The sequence below is a fragment of the Trachinotus anak genome, unplaced genomic scaffold (genome assembly GCF_046630095.1).
Source record: "Trachinotus anak isolate AG129_WGS33_773 ecotype Australia unplaced genomic scaffold, CSIRO_AGI_Tana_v1 ptg000018l, whole genome shotgun sequence".
Classification (NCBI taxonomy): domain Eukaryota; kingdom Metazoa; phylum Chordata; class Actinopteri; order Carangiformes; family Carangidae; genus Trachinotus; species Trachinotus anak.
The window spans coordinates 10999576-11027399 of record NW_027273869.1 but is presented as its reverse complement, the minus strand read 5'-3'; the positions used below and the strand labels follow the sequence as shown (position 1 = coordinate 11027399).

General features: G+C 39.1%; 3 protein-coding genes across 4 annotated transcripts; all 3 read right to left on the bottom strand.

The window, feature by feature from the left end:
* Nucleotides 1–1263: 1263 nt before the first annotated feature.
* mrpl42 (mitochondrial ribosomal protein L42) lies at nt 1264–4178 on the bottom strand. The gene is made up of 5 exons (XM_071503007.1): nt 4020–4178; nt 3516–3579; nt 2804–2888; nt 1899–2062; nt 1264–1388 (listed from the first exon to the last, which is right to left on the bottom strand). Exons 1-5 carry the CDS (start codon nt 4096–4098, stop codon nt 1343–1345), a joined length of 438 nt encoding a protein of 145 aa, XP_071359108.1. The 5' UTR covers nt 4099–4178; the 3' UTR covers nt 1264–1342.
* Nucleotides 4179–4769: 591 nt separating this feature from the next.
* Nucleotides 4770–10837, bottom strand: pwp1 (PWP1 homolog, endonuclein). Of its 2 annotated transcripts, XM_071503005.1 has the most exons (16): nt 10764–10837; nt 10606–10672; nt 9957–10015; nt 9270–9445; nt 9103–9188; nt 8716–8812; nt 8390–8500; nt 8133–8263; nt 7736–7806; nt 7463–7559; nt 7317–7378; nt 7085–7196; nt 6196–6286; nt 5813–5934; nt 5558–5663; nt 5223–5464 (listed from the first exon to the last, which is right to left on the bottom strand). In XM_071503005.1, exons 2-16 carry the CDS (start codon nt 10669–10671, stop codon nt 5367–5369), a joined length of 1485 nt encoding a protein of 494 aa, XP_071359106.1. In that variant the 5' UTR covers nt 10672; nt 10764–10837; the 3' UTR covers nt 5223–5366. The 2 variants fall into 2 exon arrangements, with proteins under 2 accessions (XP_071359105.1, XP_071359106.1); XM_071503004.1 differs by having other exon boundaries at nt 4770–5464; nt 10606–10799.
* A 779-nt stretch (nt 10838–11616) lies between these two features.
* On the bottom strand, nt 11617–27645 carry ano6 (anoctamin 6). The gene is made up of 20 exons (XM_071503003.1): nt 27366–27645; nt 23043–23113; nt 22376–22504; nt 20395–20460; nt 20013–20300; nt 19578–19691; nt 19329–19444; nt 19090–19224; nt 18383–18488; nt 17797–17857; nt 17458–17603; nt 17158–17235; nt 16492–16720; nt 16238–16407; nt 16061–16158; nt 15786–15916; nt 14369–14574; nt 13856–14052; nt 13652–13757; nt 11617–13549 (listed from the first exon to the last, which is right to left on the bottom strand). Exons 1-20 carry the CDS (start codon nt 27457–27459, stop codon nt 13331–13333), a joined length of 2760 nt encoding a protein of 919 aa, XP_071359104.1. The 5' UTR covers nt 27460–27645; the 3' UTR covers nt 11617–13330.
* Between the last annotated feature and the right edge of the window lie 179 nt (nt 27646–27824).

Here is a 27824-nt window from a genome sequence, read left to right as displayed (position 1 = left end):
ATTTAATAAAAAGATTAACACTAAGTTTAACAAAAATATAAATAGTAAATATAAAAATAAAAAATACTAATTGTGGTAAAAACATAAACACAAATGATTGGAGTAATTAAAAATATACACACGAATGAAAATATGAATACTCAATGTGACATAAGCACATAATGTAATAAACCTTAACATTTTGGGCAGATTTCATATTTCTTCTTCCCTATATTTAAAAAATGTTCCTTTCTATAAGATTTTTTGTGCCTTCCATTTACATTAACACTTTTGTCACAATAGACAGAAAATGCGTATTTTGATAAATGCAAAATAGTCTATATATACATGATGAATCGTTCATTTGCAAAAATGCAAACAAAGTTTGTTCACTTGTGTCAAAAATCTATGATTTTTTTTTCATGGTGTTTTGACACAAAAAGTCACTAACTATATCTGAGGTAGACTAGATGATTTCTTTCTATGGGTTGACCTAAAAAATGAGTGGTGGGACCATACCCCAGGGGCAACACCGAGCACGGGGAAAATAAAACCTGTGTCTGCATCTTGTTGTGATGTGCATGACCTTGAACACTCTACACAATGAGTGTCCTTGTGTTCTAGTTTTTTTCCCACAGGGACTGTAGAACATCTCAGTCGCTGTTCATATCTTGTGGTGCACAGCTGCAGCTGCATTGGTGGTTTCCTCCAGCCCAATAAGTGGGGGCCACTTACCCTTCACAATCTCTCTCTCACATGAAAATCAGCACATATGACAAATTTACATTTAATGCATTATCACTTATTAACAGCACGTTTCATTTACATCCAGAGCTGGTGTTGATGGCAGTCTCCGCATGTTTCTTCTCTGATGCAGGAACATTAAAGATTTAAAACAAAATATAGTGCAAATCATTTTTATCAATTTAACCGTTCATAAACTATTAATTGTTTGAAAGCAAACTGTGTCATAAAACACAGCTGGATTATATATGAACACATCTTAAAGCTCTGTAAACTCTAGGATAAACTCTAGTGATGATAAGATTTAAGGGGAGATTGTTGATACAAGTAGTGGGGCCAAAGAAGTTGCCATATAAAACTGAATTATGGTACACTGGCACCAATCCATTACATTAATTAATTTATGTTTGCAGGTGAAATGATGACATCTATTGCAGTAAACATATACAGTAACACACTCTACTAAATAAAAGAATGATTTCAACGCTGTATAAATGTTCCACTGCAGCAGCACTGACTCGCACACTTGTGACAGCAGAGTCAATATTTAACACTTTATTATACATCATTGTGACAATAACACACACAAAATTTGCAGCTTTGCAATTTTGGCCTTCAACTATCTGTCCTTTGGAGGATCCTTCTTTCTGCGTCTCATGTGATACCTGCAAACAGTGAAACACAAGGAAATTAAGTTTGACCAGTATCTACATAAGGTTTTTTTCTTTCAGCTCTCACACTGCCTCACAATTGCATAACAGAAAATGAGAAGCTACCAAGTGTCCTTATCAAAACTGTCAAATTGACAGGTCTGCACAGGTAAATTACCAACCTGATAACAAAGCTACACAAATCAATGATTAGAAATGAGAGTGAATAACCCACTCCTTCTCCTTGCCAAGTTTTGATGTCAGAAAAAATGCTTCCTGACTTGTCATTTCTGACCAGCAACTTGTCAGTTATAACAGCTAATACAGCCATGTAGGTTCCAGCCTTTCTCAGTCATTTTTTCTTTTTTGGCACTTTCTGCTCAAGGGCAACTCAAGATTACTGTTTTAAGTGAAAATACATAAACTCATTGGGAAAAATGTCCTGATAAATCACTGTATTGTGAAGCCAGCCTGCCCCATGTGTCAAAGGCCTTTGTCAATACTGTGTGTTACTTGTGTACTTACTGTCCTACTGGATACCACCGATGTTTGGTGGTGAAAAACATCTTGCTCAGCTCCTCTATGGTGGGCCCCTCTTTGTCCTTCAGCACCTCCTTGCTGAGGTGGGCTTTTAAAACCTGGTCGTGGGTCTCAGCTGGGTTGGTCACGGGGTCAGGTCGTTCTATAGGCTGCAAAGATTTACTGTCATGAGCAAGGTTTCCTCTTACATATGTAAAAATTATATGATTTCCAAAAATCCTGCAACACTTACCATCAATCTTTATGTACTGATAACTGATATATTTCTAATTGAGCAGTATGCAGACATGCTGACAGTACCTCACATCTGTTTGCAGGTCTATGTTGCCGTTGTGGTGGATTTTTATTGTCAGATGCTGTCTGGTTTGAATTAGCGAGTGTGGGCAACTGGGATCATTGTGGTCTCACAGTTCCACCTTGTGGCAAAACTATGGATAGTGGTCAACCGATCCAAGGAATCTGCTTGTCATTTAACCCTACAATTGCTGGGTTTAATTCATTATTAAATTTAATTGTTTCTGTATATTCCACCATTTTTAGAAACCACTGCACTGAACTGAACAGACAAAGGTGCTTGCCTGTACCCCTTGTCAAGCCGTTTGACTTTCCCGATTGGAACCTCTGGACTCTATGTGACTAGTCATTTCAGTGGTGGGGTCTGATTCTCCAGAACCAAAGTGTAGGAGAGAAACCACTGTCAGCCATTCTCTAGCTTTTAAACTGTGTCTCTTCAAGGACAAAGGTAGACAAGTGAGCAGTGGAGGGCAGAGAATCTGCAGGGTTTTCACTCTTTGGTGGAAAAAGTCACAGACAATCATCAAACACAGATTCTGTCATCAGACAGCTTACGCACTAATAATTCTGAGACTAGAAAGAAAGCACTCTCTTACTTGTGTAAACTCATAGGGAATGTCGACAGTGGGATGGTAGCACACTACGGTCTTCCCATCTGAAGTCACGCCGATGTCCACGTTACTAAATCCACGAGATTGGAAGGTTATTGCCCTGATCACAATTATACTTTTATACAATTTTATATCAAAGCACTACTTTAAACCTTTGAACAAAACATGTGATAACCTGCAGGGAACCAGCTGCTCTACAGTGGACTAAACCATGTATGTAATAAAGTTAAGAAACTTTATAATAATAACTAGCTGTGACAGAGGCCTGATCATGCACATTTCACATTTTACTTATTTAGTATCCTGTGTAATATTTTTAAATAAATACTCAGATTCTTCAGAATTTATAATAATTTGCAAGTTTTACACTGACAGGCATCCAAAAGTACACCGTTCACATCTATAATTTAGAAAAATTGCAGTGTTCATACAATTGCATTTACACAGCACAACCAAATGTAACCTACAAAATGGTACCCTCATAACTGTGGTGCAACTCAGCTATTTCTATTTGTTTACCTCTAATCCAGTATAATAAGGTTAATAATTAAAGTGTTGTCAGACAAGTGTAATAAAGTGTAATATTTATTCATTAAAATAGTCATACAAGTGTTTAAATGTGGCTTAGTGCCATAGACCAAATGTAGATGCAGTTTTTTTTTGTTTTACTAATTATGACTTTAAACAGTTAACATACCAGTTTGGGCCATCAAATGAAGGACCACTAACTCTGGACTTCTGTCGAACCGGCACCAAACATGCTGCAACAGAGAGACACACACAGATATGTCATTTTCAACGGAATTAATAAGAAAATACACACAATAAAAATTCCTCTGGAGACCATCATTTGTTATTTTTATGCCACTGGACATAAGAACCAAGACGTTATGACACCTGGTGCTGGACTGTTTAAAGACGAGGACACTGGACCCACCTGTGAAACCTTTCCTATCATTCAATCAGGTATACTCGTCTACACTGTAAACTGGTATTTTTATGTCGTAAACATAGCATTGACGGTGGAAACGGGAACAATGCTAGCCAGATACAAGTTAACCTACTAAACATATTCTCAAGGTTAGCTCCTGTTAGCTTTTACCGTCGCCACCGATGCGTTCAAGGTTGAAAACGGCGAACTCCGTCAAACTAACATGACCTCAGTCGAGCAGCTTGTTAGAGGCACATAAACACAGCTTACTTTGAACATGTCGCAGCGTAGCGCCGGTAGAAAACCGCGTAACTAGACCATGTAGTTTGCACAAGTGAGCCGACGCCATGCTCAAACGATTGGTGCGTGTGTGTCGCTGTAATACTTCCGACGGCTCGCTGCGACTCGCTCACATTAGTTCCACTTCACCAGCGACCATCGCAGGAAAGAAAATGGTCAAACCACCAACAAATTCAGCTCTATTTTAAACAAATATCGTACTGTTTTTACATCATTTTTGAGCAGCATATGAACATGTAGTTTACAGGATGGGATCCTGGCACGGTACATGTATTCTAAAGGCAAAGTTACTGAAAAGTTGTCTTGAATTTCATGAATTTCAAAAAGGGTATCTCTCATTTGAAATGGTGTTTCCCAATCTAACTTCTTGTTTCTATACTGTTCTGAAAACATACAACACTTTTACTATGATATTCAAATTTCAAACTGGATGAAATATTTTAGAAATCACTTTTCAAATAAACACCATTCTGCTCCTTTTCAGTTGCTGGTTATGTATAATGTCCTAATCTTTGTGAATCAGACATCAAAATCCACCACAAACTGATAAGCTAATGACACAAATGTACAGCAGCTGCAGGAAGCTATCAGGTTAATCAATCTGACCTCATGTCAGATCTCTGACAGAATTACCATGTCCATTTGGCCAGTATGGGAAGTGGATAATGCCATGAGAATGCAGGACAGACTGTAGGAGTTGGGAGAACAACAACATAAAGGTTTGTACATTTTTAAACACCGTATTTATTTATTGAATACGTTGCATTATGAAAAGTCTATGTTTGCGCCCAGACTTTTTTAAATTATTTCATTTCAATATTTATTATTACCAGGGAACCCATGTTTGGAATATAATAAGGTAAATCAGTTCCTTGTATAAGTCATGTGAAAACAGTCTGAGCATATTACATTTGTACATTTGTATAAAGAAAGGGAAACTTAAGAGGATATCAAATAAACAATTCAAACACAGTAATTCAAATTTATGAATCACTGCTTCCACTTAAAAAAAAATGCTGGAAATATTCACTAATATGAATATAAGAATAATTTTGTCTTGTCTTTTTTTTAACACATCATTGAGTGAGCAAAGCCACTGCTGTTATTTGTTGTGAGAAACTGAACAAACTTCAAAGTCTTATCCACAGTTTCCGCTCTGGTAAAGTCTTTAATGAGAGCGGCTTCATTTAATCCAATCCTTTTCCCGTGTAAAAAGTGCTGCATTACGAGGAAGGCAGCAACAAGCGGAGCAGCTTGATGTCTTTCCAGGGAAGCTCAGTTTATTCATGTTTACAGGCTGTTGCCGCATTCAAAGGCTCACTGGGAGACGTCCATCTCTGCTGTGGCTGCACTGCTGGATGCCTGTGATCCTGTGTTCACCACTAAGCGCTCTCGACTACCAAACACCTCAGCCACTAAAGGAAAAGAATCAGAGTTAAGCCTCAAAATATTTAACTTTTTATCTGAGTTTAATGCACGTGCACACATTAGTTTAGTGTCAACCGTACCTGCTGCAACGTCACTTATATCCCAAACCCTCATACCATCCCTCTGTCCTCCAAAGGCATAGACGAAGGGCAGATCAGGGCAACATGAAGCACAGAACAGCACTCCCTGTTTACAGGTGAGGAGGTACATTGTCATAACACCTTTAACCACAAACACCATGAATTTGACAGGGCAAAATACCTCTACAACAGACTGCAACCCCTCAGTAACAGGAGTGAAAGAGTCTGAGATGTACAAGCTGTATAAGTTCTTACCATTTTCATATCCCGTGAGTGCACCAGACTGGGTTTGTTACCCAAAATGTCCCAAATTTTAACGTGTTTGTCGGCTGACGAGGTGACCAGGCATCCTTTGATCTGGCTGCTCAGGTCCAAACCTGCGGAAATGTTGACATATTTAGCTCAGATTTTAAATGGTCATTGTAGGTCCACCATGTAGTAAACCCATAAACTAAACATTTATGGTACAAGCGCAGGGAGCTTGCTTGTACAGCAGCAATTTACAGGAGCAGGCGTACTAGGTCCTTAAGAAGACCAAAGTACATACAAATACAAAGGAACAAGTGCTAAATCATTTACAATGCTTAATTAATGATATACTGACACAGGGACACACCTACACCTACATCTACACCTACCTGACACTTCTTCATCATGTGCCCTCAATGTGAAAACAGGTTTATCTGAACGTGCATCCAGACAGTAGACAAATCCATCCTCTGTGCTGGCCTGAAACACAAACACACACTTGAGTTGGTGAAAGACAGAAAGAGAAAAAGAAGCGAGGTGTGTAGCACAATGACCAGTGAAGCACCAGAGCCATAATTGCTATTTTTTGCATAGTTGCTATTTATAACCATCAGAACTGACAGAAGTTCTTTCAGTGTGGTTGTGCTTTTGTATGATTGTTATTCCTCTTATACTGATGAAAAATAAAAACACTCTGCAGAGAATATCTGCAATATGTGGTCTGAAGAAAAGGTTCTTTTCTACAGACAAAGTGGAAGTGTTACTCTGAAACAGTTACGCTTGCTCCATTTATAATAACCCCTTTCAGGTTTTTAAGATCAAGTGACTCAGACGTCACTTGATCACAGACATTATCAGGGTTTCTAACAGCAGTGCTGGGAGACATAGCACGGATTTACTAATTCTGTCACTAATTCCAACACTAAGGTCAGGATAAACTGGTAACATTTTAACAAACTATAAACATGCAAGTTTTATTATCTCAATAGCAATAGTTTATTTAAAACACACCCTTATTCTTCAAAACACATTAACTAACCCTAACCCTAACATAAATTATGTTCCTTTTGCCAACATGCAAAGCTCGTGTGTTGAACCCTAACCCTAACCTCAAGGTCATGAAAACACGTCAGACATGCCTCCAATATTTATAAAGGAATATGAGGTTGAAAACTTTACTCATTTCTGGTCAGAGGAAAATTGTGAAACCCCGTTTTCTGAAAATGCTGCTCACAGCTCTCCTTCTTTAAAATCCAGCAGGAGAATTTGAATACCTACCAGGAAGTTGCAGGGTGAAAAGTGGTTCCAGACCAGACGCTCAACTTGACCACTAAACCTCCAGGTCCGATAGCTGTCGTCAGGACTACGGCAGTCATACAGGACAGCTGTCCTGAAAAGGGAAAATATTAGTCTCACTACATTGTGAATATAAAGCTTTGTTTACAATATCAACTCTTTATTTCATTGTACCTCGTTCTATACACTACAGACAATATTAGATGACACTTACTTGTCATATGATCCTGAGATCAGAGTCTGTGCCTCAAATGGGTGGAATGATATCGTCTGAACCTGAAAGATAAAAGCCCTGGGGTTGTAATACCCAATACCCACGGTGCATTACATTTAGCATCATTCAGTCTTCTTATTAAATACCTTATCAGTGTGTCTGCGCAGAGTTGTGGCTGGTTTGCCTTGAGACAGATCCCACAAGATAACAGTCTCATCTGCTGATGCACTGGCCAACACATTCCTAAGTAAGAGAGAGTGCATTTGTTTTCCACTTTTACACACACACACACACACTAAATTAAGATTAATTTATTAAGATTAAAATACATTTGACCATCATTAAGTGCATTTTAATTTTTTTTCCCAGTACTACATCAAAATATGTCAGTGAATGCTCTCAGGCCTGAGAGCTCTGACCTGGCCAGTTTGTTCCAGGATAAATCCAGCACGGCATCTGTGTGCCCCTCGACAGGCTCTGCCGCTGCGCCCTGGTATCACCACAGACAGAGAGCAATGTGTTAATGACATCTCACAGAGCAGGACACAATGCAGGAGAGCAGATACGGAGGGGCTGCGTCTGACAATCTCTAACTTTCTGAAACTGAGAGTCCGACATTCACACGCGTTTGATGGTGTGAGTGGACAGCTGTGCAGAGATAAGAAAGTAACACGGTTTGAACTTCTTTCTTCACTGTTCATTTATTACACAACTATTTCTGTCACTTTTCATGTGAACAACCGAGTTCAACACTGTGACCGTCTTCCAGCAGAGACTGTGTGAAAATGTGCACCGTTATCCTGAACGGTCCTGTACCTTCTTGCTCTTCTTTTTCTTCTTTGAGGCCTTTTTGCTCCCCAGGGAAAAGGCTGGCTCTAAACAGTCCACCACATCCAGGTCCCACACGTCTATCTGAGGAGTCATGTTGCCCACAGCGGCGTAGTTTGCTGCAGGGCACACAGCAGATATTTTATTAATTGTAACTTCTATTTAATCAGGAAAATCCTTGAGATACATGACATAAAGAGAAATCTACCCAAAAGATTAAGACACAGGGTTGAGGCTTTTCTTACCTGGTCCCTCTCCAGGGTTTGGGTCAAAGTTCAGCCACTCCACACACAGTGGGTAAGCTGGCAGCAGTATATCATGATGAACATACATAGAGTCCTCCTCTGAGTTATACACTGTAGAGTAAGAAATCAAGTGTTAAATATGAAAGAACTCCATAATATAAAAAGTTTGCAATATATTTGGGGAGTCATAGTTAATACATTATAATTTACAATATTTACATTAGCATATTCTATGCAATTAGCTTATCTTCTTAGCCAGCATCCAAACAATGGATGATATTTTTCTGTGTTGAAAAAATATACACCATCATGTTATATATGTTTACCATAGATCTCCAAGTTGCAGCAGTCCTTCTCTGCTTTGCCTGCCAGGATGAGGTTGTCATTGGGCTTGATTTGGAAGTCTTCTCGTTCATATTGGTCCTAGAAGGAACAAAAAAAAAAACAACACTAAGCAAGATAAATCTTATTTACACTAATGAGTATAAAAATTGGTTTTCTTTGAGAGGTTTCTAAATAAAATAGTACATTTAGCAGAGGTGCTACAATGTCATGACTTTTATGCAGGTTTACTGACATTCCTGAATTGGAATGCAAATTTTTCCTTGAATTAAGCTGGATTTTCACAGCTATAGGCTGATGGTCGATATCTGGCTTTAAGTGAAGTGGTATTATATTGAATCTGTATGCACATAAGCACTGAGGGCACTCACTGTATCTTTGATGGTGATGTAAGGATCCTCCTCATTGGAGCTGAACACTGTGAGCCCAGCAAGGCTGTCGCCAAGATTAGCAGTTGCTATAGTGAATAAACAAAAAGAGGTCAATAAGGGGTCAAAAGTACATACCAATGAATACTGTACATAAACACCCCACTCACCGGTATCTTCTTCATCATATTTATCCAGGTCATACTCTGCCAGATCATCATCTTCCTCCTTTCCATCTTCATTCTCACCCTTTGGAACTTCAGCAACATTAGCTGTAACATTAATAGGATTCTGTTCTGGAGCCATACCCTCATCCTCCTCTTCTTCTTCCTCTGCTGCTAGGTCCCTGATTCAGAAGAGTAGGGGAAAAAAACAACATTGTGTCAGCTTTAGCTGTTTGGTTATACAGAGAGAAGGGTAATATTTCATGTAGGGCTGCAACTAATACACATTTTCATTGTTAATAGATTTGCAAATTATTCACTCAATTCATTATACAGTGTAAGAACATAAATTCCTGATGCAACTTTTCTTAGTCCAAAATTACATCTTCAGATGGTTTGTTTTGTCCAACCAACAGTCTAAAACCCATATATTTGTATATTACAAAGAAAATTATCAAAGTCTCATATTTGTGAAGCTGGACCCAGATCATTTTAGTTGATAAAAAAAAAAAAAAAAAGACGAACTTGATCAATTTTCTGTCAATCAACAAATTGATTCATCAACTACTTATCATTGCAATTTTAATTCCTGGTCACTGGCAGAGTTTAAGCCTTTGATATTTGGACATACTGACAATAACAAGAGATGGAATAGTAGTACAAACAAATAATGTTTTATTTATCCCAACATACCCCAACTCCTCTTTTGCTTCAGCAATGATGCGCTGAAGCTCCTCTTGGCTCAACTCAACCTGAAGTGAAATAAAAAAAGAGAAAAAAATCTAATGTTAAAATGTATAATAGACAAGGTACCAGAAAAAAGTCTGACTTTTCATTTCAGTGGGACAGGACTCTGATAAGGCGCCTGTTGCTTGACATATTTCACAGGAAGCACTAATTGAGCTTTCCAGCAGGATCTAAAACCGACTAAGTTAATAAGTTGACAAATATAGAAATCTAAAACTTTTTACTACACACAAGAATTAAAGATGACCACTGTCAAAGAAAAGACTCACAGCAGACACCTATTAAACGTACTATTCCTGCAATATTAGCATCAGATCTCGGGTAAAATATGACTTGTTATGTGTTTAGAAGTCTGTAAAAGTCCAACAGTTAGCTCCATCAGATGTAACTGCTAATGCACAAAATGCGTCACATTATATTGCACGACAGTTTTTGTGTTGTCAATCTGAAGGGAAACATTATCTGTCCCTGAAGATGTAAATTAAAGCCAAAAGCCTTGAAACTGTGGCCATTTAAATCAATAAAACAACAGTGTACCTGCCATGTTGACACATTAGCTGCCGGCTAATGTTAGCTCGCCGGACACTTTACTTACTTTGTCCGGAGTTCCCTTGGCAACGCCTCGCCTCACCCAGCCGACGCAAGTAATCTGGGAGCTCATACTGAAGAGACAGTAAAATTTATCAAATAATTACAATAAAATCTGCAACTGGTTGAAATGCTTCAGCTCAGGCACGCACACAGTGGGCGTACATGTGAGTTAAAATGGGTCCTGCGTCGCAACCGGTCGCAACTGGAGGGCGTTTAGAGGGTGTTGAAAAATCTGCCTGATCGAAAAATGTCGTCGCGACAGGAAGGAGGAATTATTGAGGAACTGTGAGAGTAAATACAAACAAACAAGACAAAATCAAAACATTCAAGGATATATTGGATTGCATATTCTCAAGAAAACACAATTAATTCACAAAAACCGAGGGCAATGGTTCTTGGTCTTTATTTCCAGTGGTAGCCAAATAATAAACAATCAATAAACTGTACAGAAATTTACACCTGAGTGTTATAGGCTCAATAGAGCATAAAGATGATGGTATCCTTTACATCAATGATGTCAATTCCTGAACTGAGAGGTCAGTGACAAAGATTGTAGTCGTTAGCGTGCAGTCATTGAGGGCAGATTGCTGTCCATTCAAAAGTACTCTGTGATGCAATCCATGCAGAGTCCATTTTCTATATAATATAATATAATGGACCAGTGTCCTGGTAGTCTGTGGTAAGATACTGCAGCATGTTTATCATGTGATCTACGTCATTCTGGTTGTGTTACATGTCAACAAACATTAAAGTTCCCACCCTTCTTCTCTCCACATAAACAGACCAGTGACAGTGGTCAGTAGGCCTTCCTGTTTACATGATTATATACATCTAATAGTAGTATTGTCTTTGTCTTTGTCGAGATTTGAGAATTGTGCAGTGATACAGCTGTTTATGTAGAAGCTGTGATTGCTGTAACTTCTTCTTTTTTCTTATTTCCTTATCTTGAGATTAACAATATTTTGATCTTAGAGAGAGTTTTAAAAGATTTTAAAATAAAAGTAAGAATTTGGAATTTTTTGTAGAAAATATTTTAATGGCACTGTATAAAACAAAACAAAAAAAACAAAACAAAACAACAACAGAGATATAGGTATATGATACTGTTTACATACATGGTGGTTATAGTACCATTGTTTAAATCACAAGGCAAGGCAATAATACAGTAGAGGTATCGGTCTCAGCAAACACATAGGAGAAGATTAAATTACTGTATTACCTACTTATCAAAATATGACAGGATATGACATGTGGTCAGAATGGTCAAGCCACAGGACTGGAACTCTAAAAAGTGCAACATGGGTAAAAAAAATTCAGCTAAACCACTTCACAAGGCTGTGATCATTTCATTTCAATGAAAATATAGGCTAAACAGAATTGGATTAGGCATATTAATGAAACCTTCCTTGTGTACTGGTAAACTTGTGTTCATAAAGTATCTGTTTTTAGTTTTTTGATTTGTCAGAGGATTAGCTTCCTGAACCGACTGACCTGAAAGTTAATTGTCAAGTGTCAAGTATCAAACTGCAAAAAGCTTACAGAGCATAATCACAGGGACATTTAATCAGCAGATGAAAGATCAATAGAGCTCTCTAGTTCTAGTCGAGACAAAAGTGTAAAAGAAACACACTTCATTATCAACATTGTATTCATAGGTTTAACATATTTTGTATACAATAATACTGATACTTTAGGTCAGCATTTAAGTAAAACAATCACCCAGCAGTGGCACTCACCCAGCAGTAGATTGCCTGTGTGTGCCCAACATGTAGCTCAATGGACGGAGTGAAACACTAACAGTGCCAGTGCTACAGGCTGATATAATGTTATATAGACCTAAAACTGAATGACACTTTGGGTAAAAATATAACTCAAGGTCTACTTACTGGCTTTTCCTAGAGCTTTCAGGCATATTGTGGAAAGCTTTTCAGCTAACGCGGTTGAGAGGTCATACAAGTTCTGTGGGAAATTTTAACAGCTAGTGAGCTTGAATGTCAAGAAATTCTGCTGGTGAAGACCATGTGATATGACTGAAAGTCCTGGGAAAAAAATAGTAAGTGGACATTGAGTTGGGATTGTTTTGTGGTTTTTCATGCCAAATCCACCAAATGGTTTAGTTTGTGTGAAGCTTCATAGTGGAAGGCACTGACTTGACATCCCTGCTTCCCTTTGGTCTAACATCCAAACCAGGCTGCAAAAATTCATGCACAAAACATTCAGCTAGTCATTTAGCTAAATATGTAACCTGCTAAAAGTTTAATTTCTTTTAAAGTCAATGTTTGCATTTCAGTGCCTATAACAAAAATAAATAGATTTAGATTCAGTACTGAATTCAAATTTGATCAATTATTAACAAATTCCAACTCTACCCCCAAAACGGGGACACTTAGTGCCAATGTATTGATAAGGTCAAGCTAAAGGCTGCTTTTTCAATAGTTTATTCCACTCCTAGTTACTGCATAGGTGCTGTCAGCTGTCATTGGCTTGACATGAGCCAAAAACACTGAGGGAGCTCAGAATGTGAGGACAGTGGTTAGGGCTGAAGAGCAGACATTAGTGGTTTCTCCTTTCTTTGTCCAGCAGCTCCTTAAGAAACTTCAGACGTCCTCTGTCTTACTGGTTGCTACACATTTTCCATAACAAAACTCCATACCCTATTTTGGGTCTTGATTTTATCACTGGTTCACAAGGGGCTTTACACAGATGCGGGTAGGTGCTGGGTGGTCATGTCAGAAATCAAGCTCCAGCTCCTCCATTGGCTGTTTCACCTCTGTGTCCTTGAGAGACTCTTCGTCGCCTGGTTTCAAACGTTTGGTCACCAGCTTGAGGTTGGTCTCATGGAGGATAACTTGGGTCAAGTATTTCTCTCGTTTGATCTGTTCTTTGACAGCATACGGGACGTCTGGGATCATGTAGGACAGGATGAACTTGGTAAGGTAAACAATGTGCTGAGAGGAAAAAAAAAGATCAAGATATATATTAAATTCTTACATTATATTTCATAATATTTTTCTAGTGTCAGTGAGATTTCCTGTTATGTTTATACCCACCTCTACAACAATTATAAAAGCCATTTTTGCTGCGACCACATGCCAGTAGAAGACATTGTGTTTGTACTCTCTGGGGTGCCCTGGAGGATACCGAAAATCTCTGTACCTAAAAAAGAAGAAAAGTTTTAATAGTTGCCTTAAGAACACAAACATGACCTCTTTACAAACTGAATACAGCACACACTGATGGGCCGAACTTTGTACCTGCAGGTGGTGATGGTGCCGCTATCTGCAATGGGCCTGCTAGAGTTGGAGAAATCTCCGGTGTTGAATATAGACAGTGAGCTGTTGATATAGCCCTCCATGGTGTTATTAGCGTGATCTCCATATGGATACACAGAGAAAGACCAGTAGTAGACCAACCGTGGAATCATGTCGGATGTAAAAGCAATAATCATGGCCTGTGGAAACACCAAGACATTGAGTAAATGTAGTGAAAGCAGTAAATGTCGATTTCACAATCATTATCAATGTAATTTTTCATAGTTTATGAATGTGTCTCTGTGTACACTATGAAGCCCTGCTATAGATACTAAAATATTTTTCCGTGCCTTTGACAGAGATTTAAATATATGGTTGTTGCTGAGACTACAGTTGATTGTTGCTGTATTTCACTGGACTGAATTATACTGACAAACTGACAAAGAAACTGGTTCAACAAAGACTGAACGTTTTGCTTTACAAAAGTAAAGCAGAAAGTAAACTGAAGTTACTTACATTTGTTGCAACAGCCAAGATGGCAATGCCCTGAAGAATGGGCTGCCAGGCCCCTATATGCTGAGCTTTCTCTGGCATGACGCGGCGAAACTGAGTTGTGATTTTCCAAGCATCAACCCGAATCTCAAACAGATTGTTGACCAGAGCCAGGACCGGCGCCAGAGGGAAGGAGGCCACAAACAAGGTCACAAAGCCAAACTGGATGACTGTGAGGGACAAGATACATGTAAAACAAAAAGACTACCAAGGATTCTGTTGCACCAGCTATTTGTATATTGATGAGTTATTGTGTGCAAATACCCTCACATGTTCTTAGATGCTTATTTCACACTAGTTTACAAAATCGGGTTGCACCATTAAATCATAAAAAATGTCTTATCTAGTATAGACCTTAAGTGTAAAAATCAGTTGCTATTTGATCAGACAGGCTGCTACAGATAAATATCTGATCTGATCAAAAGGAATCAATGCAATTTCCAAATACGTGTTTTAGAAATAACAATATTTATGCAGTTTAAGAACGAAAGGAAAAGTCTAATTAAGTAACCCAGTCAATATTAATAATGTAGTCTAACATCATTTACATACCATTTTGTAATTGTTGACACACTGTTGACAGACATAGTTTGATCCTAAATCTTTCACAATAACAAGTAAAGGAACAGTCAGTGAGCATCACTGAAGGCAGGCACGCAATCTTTTCTTGTTTAGGTGTTTTGGTTTTCCACAGGACAGACCAACCTTCCAGCGCCTATACAGCGCACAAGTTAACACTGTTTCATTTGTTTAATTCATAGACAGACATAAATGTAAAAAACAAACTGGGTTTTTTTTGTGCTGTATCATCTCTTGGTGCTTACTTATAGTGTGAAGAAATAATGAGGTACACTGCTAAAACCACAAATAGTTGTTTTGGCATGTTCATTTTAATTGTGCAACATGCTAATTAGTGAGCTTTAGAGGTGTTGGTAGGCGTACACAGACTGTGTGGTATTTATGAAGTTCAGAATTTTGCTAAGCTAAACCGGGCTAACCTCAGCTATACTAAGCTGTATTACGCCATTGTATTTCCCAAAATGTCAAAAATATTCCTTAAACAACATTATTAAGCAGTTTCTTAATATTTAAATCAAATGTCAGGTCAAACATCTCAACCATTATCCATATTACCAATGCAATACCATGCAACAGTTACCCCAGACAGATTTGTGTAAACATTTAGTAACATATAACCACTACTGTATGAAATAAATAGTTTGTATAGTGCCACCTGTTTAGTGATTTAGCTACATGCCCCCACTTTGTAAACACCTGCATTATAATCACACAAAGTCTGAACTTGAGAACGGCTTAATCATAAATGTGCCAGACAAAAGGACTAAAGACAACCTTTTTTTTTTTTTTTTTTTTCTCTTACCCATTTCAAGATATTCATAGAACAGTCCTAGTTTTGAAACGGGCTGGAGCTGGTAGTCCTGCTCCCAGCGAGGTATCACCTTCTCAGAGGTTGCACTGCTGCAATAGCGGAAAATCAAATTCTTCACCCACCTGCAGAGGGGTGGACAAGATCATATAACAGGGACTCAGTGACTTCCTGCGTCTTTAAGTTGTCACTGTGTTACTTGATTGTACAGTTTTTTTGTTGCCTTTTATATTTGACAAAAAAAGAGGTCTTAGATTCTGACTACTTACGGTAGCAAGACCTCTTGGATGTTGTTCCAGATGGCTTTTCCACCCATGATGATTGCGAGCTGAGTTGTCAGCTCAAAAAGACAACCGCCAGGATCACACTGCAGAAACAAGACACAGATTAAGACTCAAAAATAAAAAGTAAGTTAGACACGCAACAACTAGAAGGACAAATCGTACCTCCTCGTTACGGTATTTTCCCAAAAGATAAACAGGCTCTCCAGGGTAGCTCACTGCTTTCCCTTTGGCGAAGGCGATGTAGAAGCAGGAGGAGTAATAGTTGACAAACTGAAAGAGGAACATCTTCAGGGTTAAGCTGTTCTCGTAGTCTGTCTTGGTCCGTGGAAGTTCTGTTATTGTGGGTCAGAAAAGAATGGGTTGGGATTAAACTACGTTCAAAGTAAGGAAAGCCTAGAAGTACAACTGAAACTTACCAAAGTCAGTGATCCAGATGGCAACCCGCTCGTAGAGAATGTTGAGGATCATAATTACAACAAAGCTGATGAGGGAGGCGGTGACAGAAGTGGCCATCTGAGGTGTCACATACTCCTTTAACGGCTCCAGCTGCTTCAGATCGTGATTTCTGAGTCTCGCTGAGAAGACAAAGAAGACGGCCAGGCGGTAGACAGTGATGGCCACTATGGATGCCAGAATCAACAGAATCTACAGGACAAAGAACAATTAAAAAGTTTAGTGCATGTTGCATTTTGGGACTGAAAATTTTATAGATCAATCTTTGAATAATTTTTGAATTATTTCAAGTTGTTTACTGGAAAGAACTTGGTGCAAAACAGAGATGACGTTCAATTACTGGACTTAAAATTAATTAATTAAACAATTAGAATAACCAACAGTGTTTTAGTTCCTGCACAAATGTCAGATGTAGAAATATGTTATTTGTCCACATGCAAGCAAACAATGCACTATATATGAACAGTTAAGTTTCCAATAATAAATGATTAATGAGTGAATAGTAACACCAATTTAAAGTCACTGTTTCTTTCAAAGAAATTACTTTATTCCCTACAATTAGTACCAAATTAAACATTTATTCACAGAAACTTCATAGGAAATTGTTTCATTGCATTTATTTACATTACCCAGAATAGGACTGTCCCCATTCCTATCGACACCCGAACACATCGTCCACAGGCTGTATAAGGCACTTTTTCTTTCACCTATATCACAAACAAACACTGTGAAATACTGGACAACATGGCATGACTTAAACTGATTATGTGAATTTAGGTTCTCCAAGTAGTTTGTCCTATTTGAACAAACCTGAGAAACCTACTTGATTCTATATTTTTCAAAGCATCTTCAAAATTTTTGGTTGGTTTAGTCACAAAACAATATTCTGAATATGGGATATATTATTGGCTGCAAAATGAATGATTTACCCCAGTGATTGGATTTTTTCTCTCGTAGATACATTTGGCTTCATACTCTGGGCGAGGTGGCTCTTCCTGCTCCAGAAACTCCACAGTGTCCCACTCGTATTCCAGCTCTGCCTGGTAACGCTTCCAAAACTCCAGGAACAAAGTCACTGCAGCCAGGATGTGAGCAGGACCAGGAAAAAACAAGCAGGGCAATATGACAAAGATGGAAACAACTGCACTGTAAATTTTGTGTAAAAAAAAAACAAAAAAAAAACAAAACACGTTCGCTCTCTGGGAATGTTGTGAAAAGATGAAAATGTATATCTAATTGGGCTGATATCTAATTTATATACAACTTACCCCAGATTGACATGAAAACTGCAAACACCAGGGTTCCAAAGTTGTCAAATATACAAAGTTTCTGAGAAAAAAGAGAAGAGAGGAAAAAAAGAACATTGTTACAGTTTTATGGGCTGGCATGCAAAATAGTTCAAAACCTAACTGTTGCTGTGCCACTGGAGAATACCAGCAGCCACACACATTTAAATATGTAAATTCTTGAAGTGTATGGTCCACTGGTGCAGTAAGAGCTGTCTTCACCACAAGCTGAGGAGAAACAATTTAAATATGATCCTCAGAAACAAGAAGTTCACAAGAAGTCGATAACTTTGACCTGCTTCTGTACTTATTTTTCTTGTCCTTCAATGCTCACTTGTGGATATAGTATGGTGGATACTACTGATACTGTTAGAGACATTTTTTTTTTTATATCATAGTAAAGTCCCTTTACTATGATATAATAAATACTGCATTTAATTGCCTTTTGCTCACAAATGTTTTACAGGATATAATGGAGACTTTTTCCATTTAGGGCACACTGAGTGATAGCAGTAAGATTTTACATATTCTTTGTATTTAGCTCATGTTGAAATAAAATACTACTCACTTTTGAGGCTTCACAAGTGGTGTTCAACCTCCAGTAATTGCAGTACCTGTCACACTGTGGACACATCACTATGTTTCCTCCAATGTCAGGGTCGCACACCTCTTTGCTGCGGAACAGAGACAGTGCAGTCGAAGCAATTGTAAAGAGACAGTTGTGCAGCACAGAGATAAACGAGTGAAATCTGAATGTGTTGTAACTCAATAACAAAATAAAATGTCCTTCTTGAATAAACAACACTGCAATGTAATGTTGCTGGTTGAATAGCACTGAGTGTTTTGAAAAATCAAAATCAATAAAGGTCCACTTACTTTTTCTTTTTCTGAAGTTTTCAGCCACATTTCATGGTATTCATCAGCAGTTGCAGTTTGCTTGGTTGTCATGGAGACAGCTCACTTGACACAGTAAATATAGAGCTTTAGTGATAATGATACCTCCATCACCTGGGGACAAATGAGCCATCTCAATGACAACTAAACCAACTCCATCCCCCGATGAAGACTGCGAGATGCGGCTGAAAGGTAGTAAGTGGACCTTGAGTTAAGATTAAGATTTCATTTTTGTTAAACTATTATTTCCAAACTCAAGAATGAACTCTGACATTCAACACAGACTAAAGTAATGATATTTATACAATAAGGTTGGCTATATGACCAGTTCATCTAGAACATCCTAAAACGTTGGGGACAGCGTCTAGAAAATAAATCTACCTCCAAGTGCTGGTTTCCTGAGTCTTGTATCCATAAATGAAACAACCCAGTCCCACAGCAGCAGCCAGAGTGAGCATTACTGTGTAGAAACCCAACCAGGCAAAGTAGATGCCAATCTTCTCCCCATAATACTTCCTGTGGAAAAAAAAAAAAAAGATAACAAATCTGGCTCTGATGAATTTAAACACTTCTGAAAAAGTTCGCTTTTAATTTTTGTGGACATAAAAACTTATGTTCACCTTATCAAGTCGAGTGGTTGCATCTTGTAGAAGCTTTTGGGATGAGCCCATTCTTCATAGAGCAGATATCTCTCGTTGGGGCAGCCCTGTTCTGTGGACCTGACGTTGAACCTGCACTGTTGCAACCAACAGGAAATAACTCAATCAAAGGAACTGTGCAAATACATACTATATACACATAATAGGACAACTTATACACTGTGAAACTAATGTCAACAAAATGCAAAAAAAAAAAACAGTCCCACTTACGTCATGGAGGGGATAGGCAGCTTTGTACACTCCACCATCCAGTAGTTTGGTGATGCCAAACTTCTTTATATTTCCTCTTATTTCGTAGGGAGCGCGACTCAGGATGTAATATGCCTGGGAAAAGAGAAAGATGCAACTTCACATATTTGTGGTCAAGTTATCTTCATGCTACAAATCTGCTCCCATACTTTATGCTGTTATAGAATCCGTTTGTAAGTACAACATAACACAGAGCAACACAGAAGAAGATTTCAGTAACTTCATTAGGGCTCTTCTTGAGCTGCTTTTATTATATTTTTTAAATATTTTGATCTATTGTGCACAGGATGTTTATAGCCCAACAGAGATCCTTAACCAACGTCACTGCCAAAAATAAGGTAATAAAAACAACTTGTGGGCGGCCTGAACTGACTGCAGCAACGTGTGACAACTTGCCATCCTGCTCCTCATGGCTGGCGTGAAGAAGATATCCTTGTCCTTAATGTAGAAGTACTCCAGACGGTCTTTCTCAAAGGGAGCGGTGAAGTACTCTGTCTCCTTGCCGATCAGCTCCTCGTTGGGGTAGAAGTGCTTGGTGATGCAGGAGAAATAGCGCCACGGGGAGGGGCGGGAGGACAGGTCGTTGGGCTGGATCGGGAGCTTGATGTGCAGGACTTCGGCGTAGGTGCACAGCACGTCCCATGGCATGTGGATCTTGACGAACATCAGTTTCTCATCTATTACCTGCGGAAGACCAAGAGAGTTTAGCTGAAATAAAAGAAAGAGGTGGGACGGGAAACAACACCTTGCAAAGGCTTATTGCGTGCAGTCCACGTACAGATCGTGTGGCCTCCAGCTCCATTCCCATCTTCATCAAGCTGGCCTCAAAGTACTCTCGCCGTCTCTGCAGAGAAGAACACAGCAAAGGGTTTCAAGCCTCCTCTTTAGCCAGTATTATTCATTTTCTGTAGTGTTTCAGGAAGCAACAAATTCTAAGAGTTATTTCTATTGTGGTGTTTAATGTGGAAAATGTGTCCCTTTACACATTATCTCCTTGGTAATCTAAAGGTGATCAAATTTCTTCTGAGATTACCTTTAAGCTCATTTTAAAAGTTAACAGCTCATTTACTTGGACATTCTCCAGTTCCATTGCACAGCCATTATTTACATTGCCAGCGTGTCTGTGCAGGTTCTTGTTGGTGGTATATCATGACTGAATCCCAGAGCCAAAAAGCATGTGACACAGCACTGAATTTGTTTCAAAAAAAAAAAAAAGAAAAAAATTATGTCAGCCCTGTTCTAATGGATACCTTCGACGAGCTGTTGAAAAACATAGTCTAAACCCGCTTTAGTCAAACATGTTTTCATGTTGCACAACAAATACCATAAGACAAGCATAACAGAATATTACATCACAGTAGAGTGAGCATCGTTTTAAGCTAACAACTAGCCAGCACTATCTGAACTGAACCATTCCCATCCAGCAGAAAAAGGTTTTGCAACTCCTGTTTGACACCAGTATGGCTTTAGAAACACAAACTAAAGGGTGTGCCTGGTAGAGGCTGCTGCACTCCCAGTCCCTCTCTGGATTTAGTTTGGCTCGCCATGATTACGAATGAGGAATTGCCTCAGCCTCTGGGGATCTGAGATGAAGAAGCTCATGAGCTCTGAGTTGCAACGGCTCTACCAGCAACACTTTCACACACCATCTTCTAGAGATGTGGTTGCAAGATCGCAACAAGGTCTGTCGACGCCCATTAACTCCATTCACTACTTTTACCGTTTACCGATTCATGATTTTAGCACAGTCGCCATTTCAGAACCACTTGAGGGTTACAGTTGCAACACTGCAGTTAACAGTCTCTAAGTTCTGTGGATCAACAGTATTTCCAAAGCATTACATGACACATTCCTCACTGTAAACCTATTGTGAAAGACGCAGGTAGCAAAAAACAACCAGGATATGTCAGCTCATGTCTCGGTGTCCTTTGTTTGTACACTTCAATCCCTGCACAGATCACTGAAATTTAGATTATTGATGTATATTAAAAAAATAATAATTTTAAGTAGGTGGAATGGTAAATTATCATTATACTAATGACATAGCAGAAGCATTGAATTATTCTGTATTCTGTAAAGGTTTCAGATTTCTGGGCTGAGAAAATTTAGCAAAATAATAAAGTTAGATGGAGTTCAAGCTTAGATAAGAAGACTTATGATCAGGATGATCTGATTTGAGTGAAAGAGTAACGTTCTTCATTTCCGCACCGTCCCTCTAAACAGCAGCTGTACTCTACACAACGTAGCTAAAATATGTTTGGTGAAAGAACGTGAAGTACAGTAGAAAGGGCCTATTAAAACAATATATGCTCAGCTGTTCTAGTTCCTGGATAATAGAAGATTAAAGTGATTTTAATCTTTAAACACTGTCAAGATCAATTCATTTAACGTCATGGTCGGCTGTGTAGGAGCAAATACAAACTCCCTTTACAAACAGGCAAGAGTCAATAAAACATACAAGTCATTTTGAATTGGAGAGTTGGGGCTTTGACCATGTAATCTCACTGTCCCTGGTTCGGGTCTGGCTGAGGACCTTTATTCCCCCACCAGTCTTTCCCCACATTTTCTATCATCTCTCTCCTCTACATCATCTATTTAAGGCAAAAAAATGGCCCAAAAATACTAAAACAGGATGCTTACTTTTTTTGAGTAGATTGCTTTTTGTTTTATGTGAGCACAATTTGCAATACTTGAAATATCTGCAGATGTAATAAGATCTACTGTATCCAACCAACCAGATTTAAAAATGAAAGACCTACCTTGCGTCGCTGGAACGTGTGCCTCTTCTCAAACTCCTTCTTATCCTCATCTTCATAGACCAGGATGAAATCGATCCGTCTCACGCCATCATTGAAGAATAAGGAGTCGGGTTTGTTGTTAAACTCTGCCTGAGGGCAAAAACAGGGCTCATCAGGTAATTGTGTAGGCTGAAACTCGTACTCCTCTTCCTCCATAATGTTATACATGTTGAAGAGAGAGGCGAGAGGAAGGCCAGTGTGCAGCCAGTCTGTGCCGAGATACTGTTAAACACTGACCTTCACCAGGCTATAACCTGTGATGTGGGCCATGCAGGAGAAATGGGAAGAGTCAACAAAGATTAAGACGCCCGCCCTTCATCTCTCTCTCTCTCTCTCTCTCTCTCTCTCTCTCTCCACACAATCAGATTTGTGACACCACTCAATGTTAATAAAGTCCTTGCAGGCATATGTAACTACTGGCATGATTTTACACCATAGTTCGTTGTGTGTAGTGATTTGTCTCATGGTGCAGGAACCACAACATCTGCAAAATATTTATTCATTTATCCCCCTGGGTTGTATCAACTTCATTACAACAGTCAATTTGTCGATCTACCCCCATATACATAGATTACACTTGATTGGCAAACTGATATCTGACATGATCTGAATTACTGTGCTGACTCACCAGATGTGTTTTGGTTATTTTCGTTCCCTCCTTAATAGAGTGATATGTTGGTAAAAACTCCTCGGGATAAACTGTGAAAAAAAAAACAAAAAACAAAAACAGAAACAGCTGAGACACATAAACGGGAAAACATACATGATAATGATCAAGAAATGCCAAACTGGTGTCTGGTTGATAGATGGTAAGCTTGATATCACAGATAAATCATTATAAGCATGTATGTTGCAAGGGATGCAGTTTTAAAATGCACAAATAACATTTTTATGCATATTTGTATATGTATATTTAACTGAATATAGTTTTGTTTGGGGGTTTTACTCGTTCCTATTTAGTTTAAGAATAAAATCAAAGATCTCTTTAATTCAAACTTGCCTTTTAGTGTTATTATGATCTGTGATATTGAAATTTATCGTTCAGTTGTGCAATATCTTTACTCAGACATAAAAAGGCTGCTGCTTTGTCATACGCTGATTTCTGCAGCTCTAATTGTTAATTAAAATCTATGCATGATCAGCCAGAGAGAGGCTTTCTGAGTATCTGACAGTAGAGTGGGCAGTTGAGCCACCTGTTTACTTCAAAATGTTCTATGTTACGCTGTACATTTATATTCAAAACACAGACTGATAAAAAAAAAAAAAGGTATTTCTATTATAAGCAAGAGCAACTAGACTATAACTGATAAAACACAAGCTGTATATGGCTCCAGTTGCATTTCTCCATTTCCTGGACGTTAATGACATGACCAGCTGGAGTGGAAAATCCGAGTCCTGCCTGCTGAAACAAATGTCTGTATGTACCATCGTGTGAGACTGTTATTATTATATGGTGCTTCTCTAAATCACCTGTGTGGAATGGACCATATAAGGGTACGTAATCACACTTCCTGCATACTGCCATTTATCTGTAGTTCAGCTCAAGCCGACAAAGACGCCTTGTTCAAATTCACGCTGGTTTATTTGAACCTGTCCTAACCTGCAGCTTAGCTAACGAGGAGCTAAGTCACACAGCAAGTGCGGCATGGTTATGTTATGGTTGCATAAATTAATAAGAATAGCAGCTAGCATATTTTTTATTATCCAGTCATATTCTTTGTGCCTATGAGTTTTTAAACTCTAACACTAGAAGTCTGGTGTAATATCAGCTTTTTTTTTTTTTTAACACATTCTCATGAAAAAAGTGATTCTCAGTGACCTTTGTTATGATGCAAAGGATGATAAAGAAATATTTTTAGCCAGGCGCTTGCGACATGGCTGTAGTGATGCCACTGCTGGTCAGTCCATCATGGATTTCAGGAGATTTTGTGCAGACATTCATGATCCCCAGAGGACAAATTCCTACTGACCCTGGTGATTCCCTGACTTTCCTCCATGAGGGATTTTTTTTTTTTGTTGAAAAATCAGATTAAAATTTTAACTAAATAATTCAGTTTATGACCAAATATCTCCAAAATGAATGACATCCCTATCAGTTTCAGCTACTTTGTGTTTAGTGCTGATCAGCAATGGTTAGCACGGCTGTAGGCTCTGTTTCGTTTGATCAGTATTTGCCATACGCCTCTGTACTTCACACACCGACGTTCCCACCTGGAAACTGACCGGGACAATATTTAATGTTCTCACTGCTCACTGGAGCAGCACAGACTGTTACTCATTTCCAAAACAAGTCTGAAGGTTTGAACCAGTGACTCTCCTGTTACAAGCCTGCGTGCCTAAACCTCATGCTGTTCTGACTGCTGTTTTACTGCTTGGAGACAATAGCCCACTCACCACAATGTTGTATTACTCTCTGAAAAAAAAAAAGCAAAAAAAGAAATATGTCACCGCCTACTGCGGTGTAGTTGACACTCTGACCACCGCAGTGTTTCCCCAGAACTTCATTAGGAAACCAGCCTTGAGTGCCATCAACCTCATAGTTGCATTATGAGTAACTTTTTTTTCACTAAGCAGATGACACACCATCCAATACGGAAAGTCCTATTCGTTCTTTTTGAAATGGAACGCAGACAGGAAACTAACTGAAGACAGATGTTGTTTTCAAAACACTAGCCATAGTTACACCCTGGGAAATTTAACTGTGGAATCGCTGCTCATCAAAAGAGACTTTTCCTCTACAGTCTACAAACAGCAAAACAGTTCTCCCTCTCGTACAAGAAAGTCAATGAAGCAGTAACAAAAGAACTACAATTCCCTAATGGCAGTGACTTGAGAGTATTCTTAGTATTCTGTTCTTAGTAACTGTCTGGAGTCTTTATTCACCTTTCACATACTGTATAGTTGGCCGAAATCCTCCCAGTAAACTGAATCATCGCTTCATCAGCTAATGAGTCATTAGACCCAACAGAATGATATTATGAAACCCCTTGTGACCTCTGTTGAGTCAGTCCGATACCTTTGAAAATCATGCAGCTGAATACGTGCCCATGTGTTACCAACGATAAAAATCTGCCTTCTTGCCACTACCCACCCGCCCTCCCTGCCAGCCTTCACTTCCTCTCAAGAGCACATCCTCCACAATGACACGCAAAATAATAAAAACAGAAACAACCGTGCCAAACTGGATTCTTTCTATTGTTTTCTGCAGCATTCACGTGCATGGTGCACCTTTTTATTTCACCCCAAGGGCTAACATTTAAACACTCAACTCGTCAAGTGTAACGCAAACCACAGCCAAGTGTCCTTCTTACTGTGTGACAGGAAATTCTTCTCTGAATCAAACAACAACATAATGTCCTTCCCAGGAACAGAATCACCTCTAGGATCTTGAATAGGTAATAACAGATAATGCCTCTAACTGTATGTTTTGCATGTGAAACAAGATCACTGGTGACTGATTTTCACTGAATAAATCTTCCAGCAGAGGATGTCATTTACAAGAGTGGTTCAGTCATAGGGCTGAATACATCTTCATGGGAATCCTGGCTGCTTCCCTAACCTCCACTGACCTACAGTAACCTGTCTGATCTGCGTCCAGACAGGCTGCAACAATAACATGAAGAAGTGCTGGGTGGATGTCAAACATGAATTAGATTTCCTGAATTACCATGATCTGGTCATTGTGCAAATTGTCAAGTTGAAACAAACCAGGCTTGTATTATTTGAGCCAGTCCACTCTTTTTTTTTTTTCCTGTGGTTTGCACAGGCTGCAAGCGTGAACATTAATAATTCATTACAATGGAATGGAACCAGTGTAAAAAGCAGCGATGTTTTCCATGTAGTCATGGCCTTTTACATATGACTGACATCTGTTAATGGTAACCCAAAGGACCATTTGTCTGTCAGTGAGCTGTGAGTGGAGAAAAAGCATTCAGCATCACACGGTACGTCACTGTGGATAAAACAGACACAAAAGGCTCTAACAGATGGAGAACCCTTTCGCCATTATCAGCTGGAGCTGACAAGAGTTTTTATTTTGTTCAACAGTCAAGTAGTGGCTTCAGTTTGTAGAGCGAGGAATGTAAGACATGCAAGAAACGAAAGAGAGCAGAGGGACGTCATCACTTATAGCTACCACTGTGCACACCACATCTATAAAAATAAACAGGAATTTAAGATGCATTTGTTCAACTGGGGATCAAGTAAAATGTCTGTTATCTACGTTCTTTTACGTTGTGGACATGGTGGTGTGGACTTGAGCCCTGTTAAAAATGTGCACACCACACCCCCACTGTTGCGCCTTCACACACATGGGACGTACATGTTTTGAGTGTTTGACTGACTCCCATTCTCACAGCTTCATTTTCTGATCATTCACTCCGACTGCATCTGCCTTTTAAGAATATGACACAGAGGGACGTTGTATGGGAAGAGATTATTGTACTTGTGTTTAGTGGGGGAAATCATGCCCCCTTCACTTTAAGCAGATCTCAGCAGGACAGCATGTACCAAAAGCAAAAGCATTCATCAGGCAGCAACATGGTACATGCCATTCTTTTATTAGATTATTATAACTGGTCTATCAACATTTAACCTGCATTTGATCTTTTAGCTGCTCAAGTATCAGCTGATTTGAATTACTTGGTGAAATGGGTACTTGAATCAAACTGTAACATACTTTAAGATGTATGTTTGAAATGAATGCAATGGAGTGAAAAGTACAACATTTCCCCCTGAAATGTGGTGAAACAGCAAATGAAAGCGCTCGGGTAAAGTACAGGTTTGTCAGAATTGAACTTAAAGGTCATCAGATTAAATGTTCCTGTTTATTAAAGCATCACTGTGTCAACAAAGTATAGGCTGCGGCGGTGCCGCATCAGACGGGGGTAACATCCCCAGACATCTGGAAAACCGAACAACAAAAGTCTTACGAAATAAGTTGCTCTCTCACCAACTTCCTCGTCTATCATGCCAAGTTCAGTATCACCCTCCTGCTCCTCTGTGTCAGAAACGGAATCCATCTCGAAAATGTCGTTCTCGCTCATTGTCCCAACTTTAAAGTTTCACCGACAGACGGGGAGTCGGGCCTCGTCAGATCACAGTGGGTTCACCGCGCAAGCCCCCGGTCCCTCCGCGCATCCTCGCTTTCCTCCTCAACATTGATTCATCCACATGAAGTTTTTATTCAGGCTGCGACTTGAGAGAGCCCGAGTCTGGGTGACGGGTGGGGCCGGAGGCGGAGAAAGGAGGAGGGTGTAGTAGATGTTGTTCAGCCGCATTTGACACATCACGTTACACGCCCACTTTGCATTCTTGAAAGGTTAGGTCTGAGGAGCTTCTGCAGAGGGGCTCCCTTCAGGATCCCTTCAGGGACCCGAGCCTACAGTAGTAAGATTGTACAAGCATGTAG

What these genes read in the sequence shown, in the direction of transcription:
- mrpl42 (XM_071503007.1), bottom strand. Translation starts at nt 4,098, where the DNA reads ATGGCGTCGGCTCACTTGTGCAAACTACATGGTCTAGTTACGCGGTTT. An exon ending in TCATTTGATGGCCCAAACTG is followed by an intron (nt 2,889 to 3,515) that starts GTATGTTAACTG and finishes TCGTGGATTTAG; the next exon opens with TAACGTGGACATCGGCGTGA. An exon ending in TTCCCTATGAGTTTACACAA is followed by an intron (nt 2,063 to 2,803) that starts GTAAGAGAGTGC and finishes AAATCTTTGCAG; the next exon opens with CCTATAGAACGACCTGACCC.
- pwp1 (XM_071503005.1), bottom strand. Translation starts at nt 10,671, where the DNA reads ATGAGCTCCCAGATTACTTGCGTCGGCTGGGTGAGGCGAGGCGTTGCC. An exon ending in TGCGCAGACACACTGATAAG is followed by an intron (nt 7,379 to 7,462) that starts GTATTTAATAAG and finishes TTTATCTTTCAG; the next exon opens with GTTCAGACGATATCATTCCA. An exon ending in TTTCACCCTGCAACTTCCTG is followed by an intron (nt 6,287 to 7,084) that starts GTAGGTATTCAA and finishes TTTGTGTTTCAG; the next exon opens with GCCAGCACAGAGGATGGATT.
- ano6 (XM_071503003.1), bottom strand. Translation starts at nt 27,459, where the DNA reads ATGAGCGAGAACGACATTTTCGAGATGGATTCCGTTTCTGACACAGAG. An exon ending in GAAAAAATCCAATCACTGGG is followed by an intron (nt 17,236 to 17,457) that starts GTAAATCATTCA and finishes TTTGTGATATAG; the next exon opens with GTGAAAGAAAAAGTGCCTTA. An exon ending in ATCCAAGAGGTCTTGCTACC is followed by an intron (nt 15,917 to 16,060) that starts GTAAGTAGTCAG and finishes ACCCCTCTGCAG; the next exon opens with GTGGGTGAAGAATTTGATTT.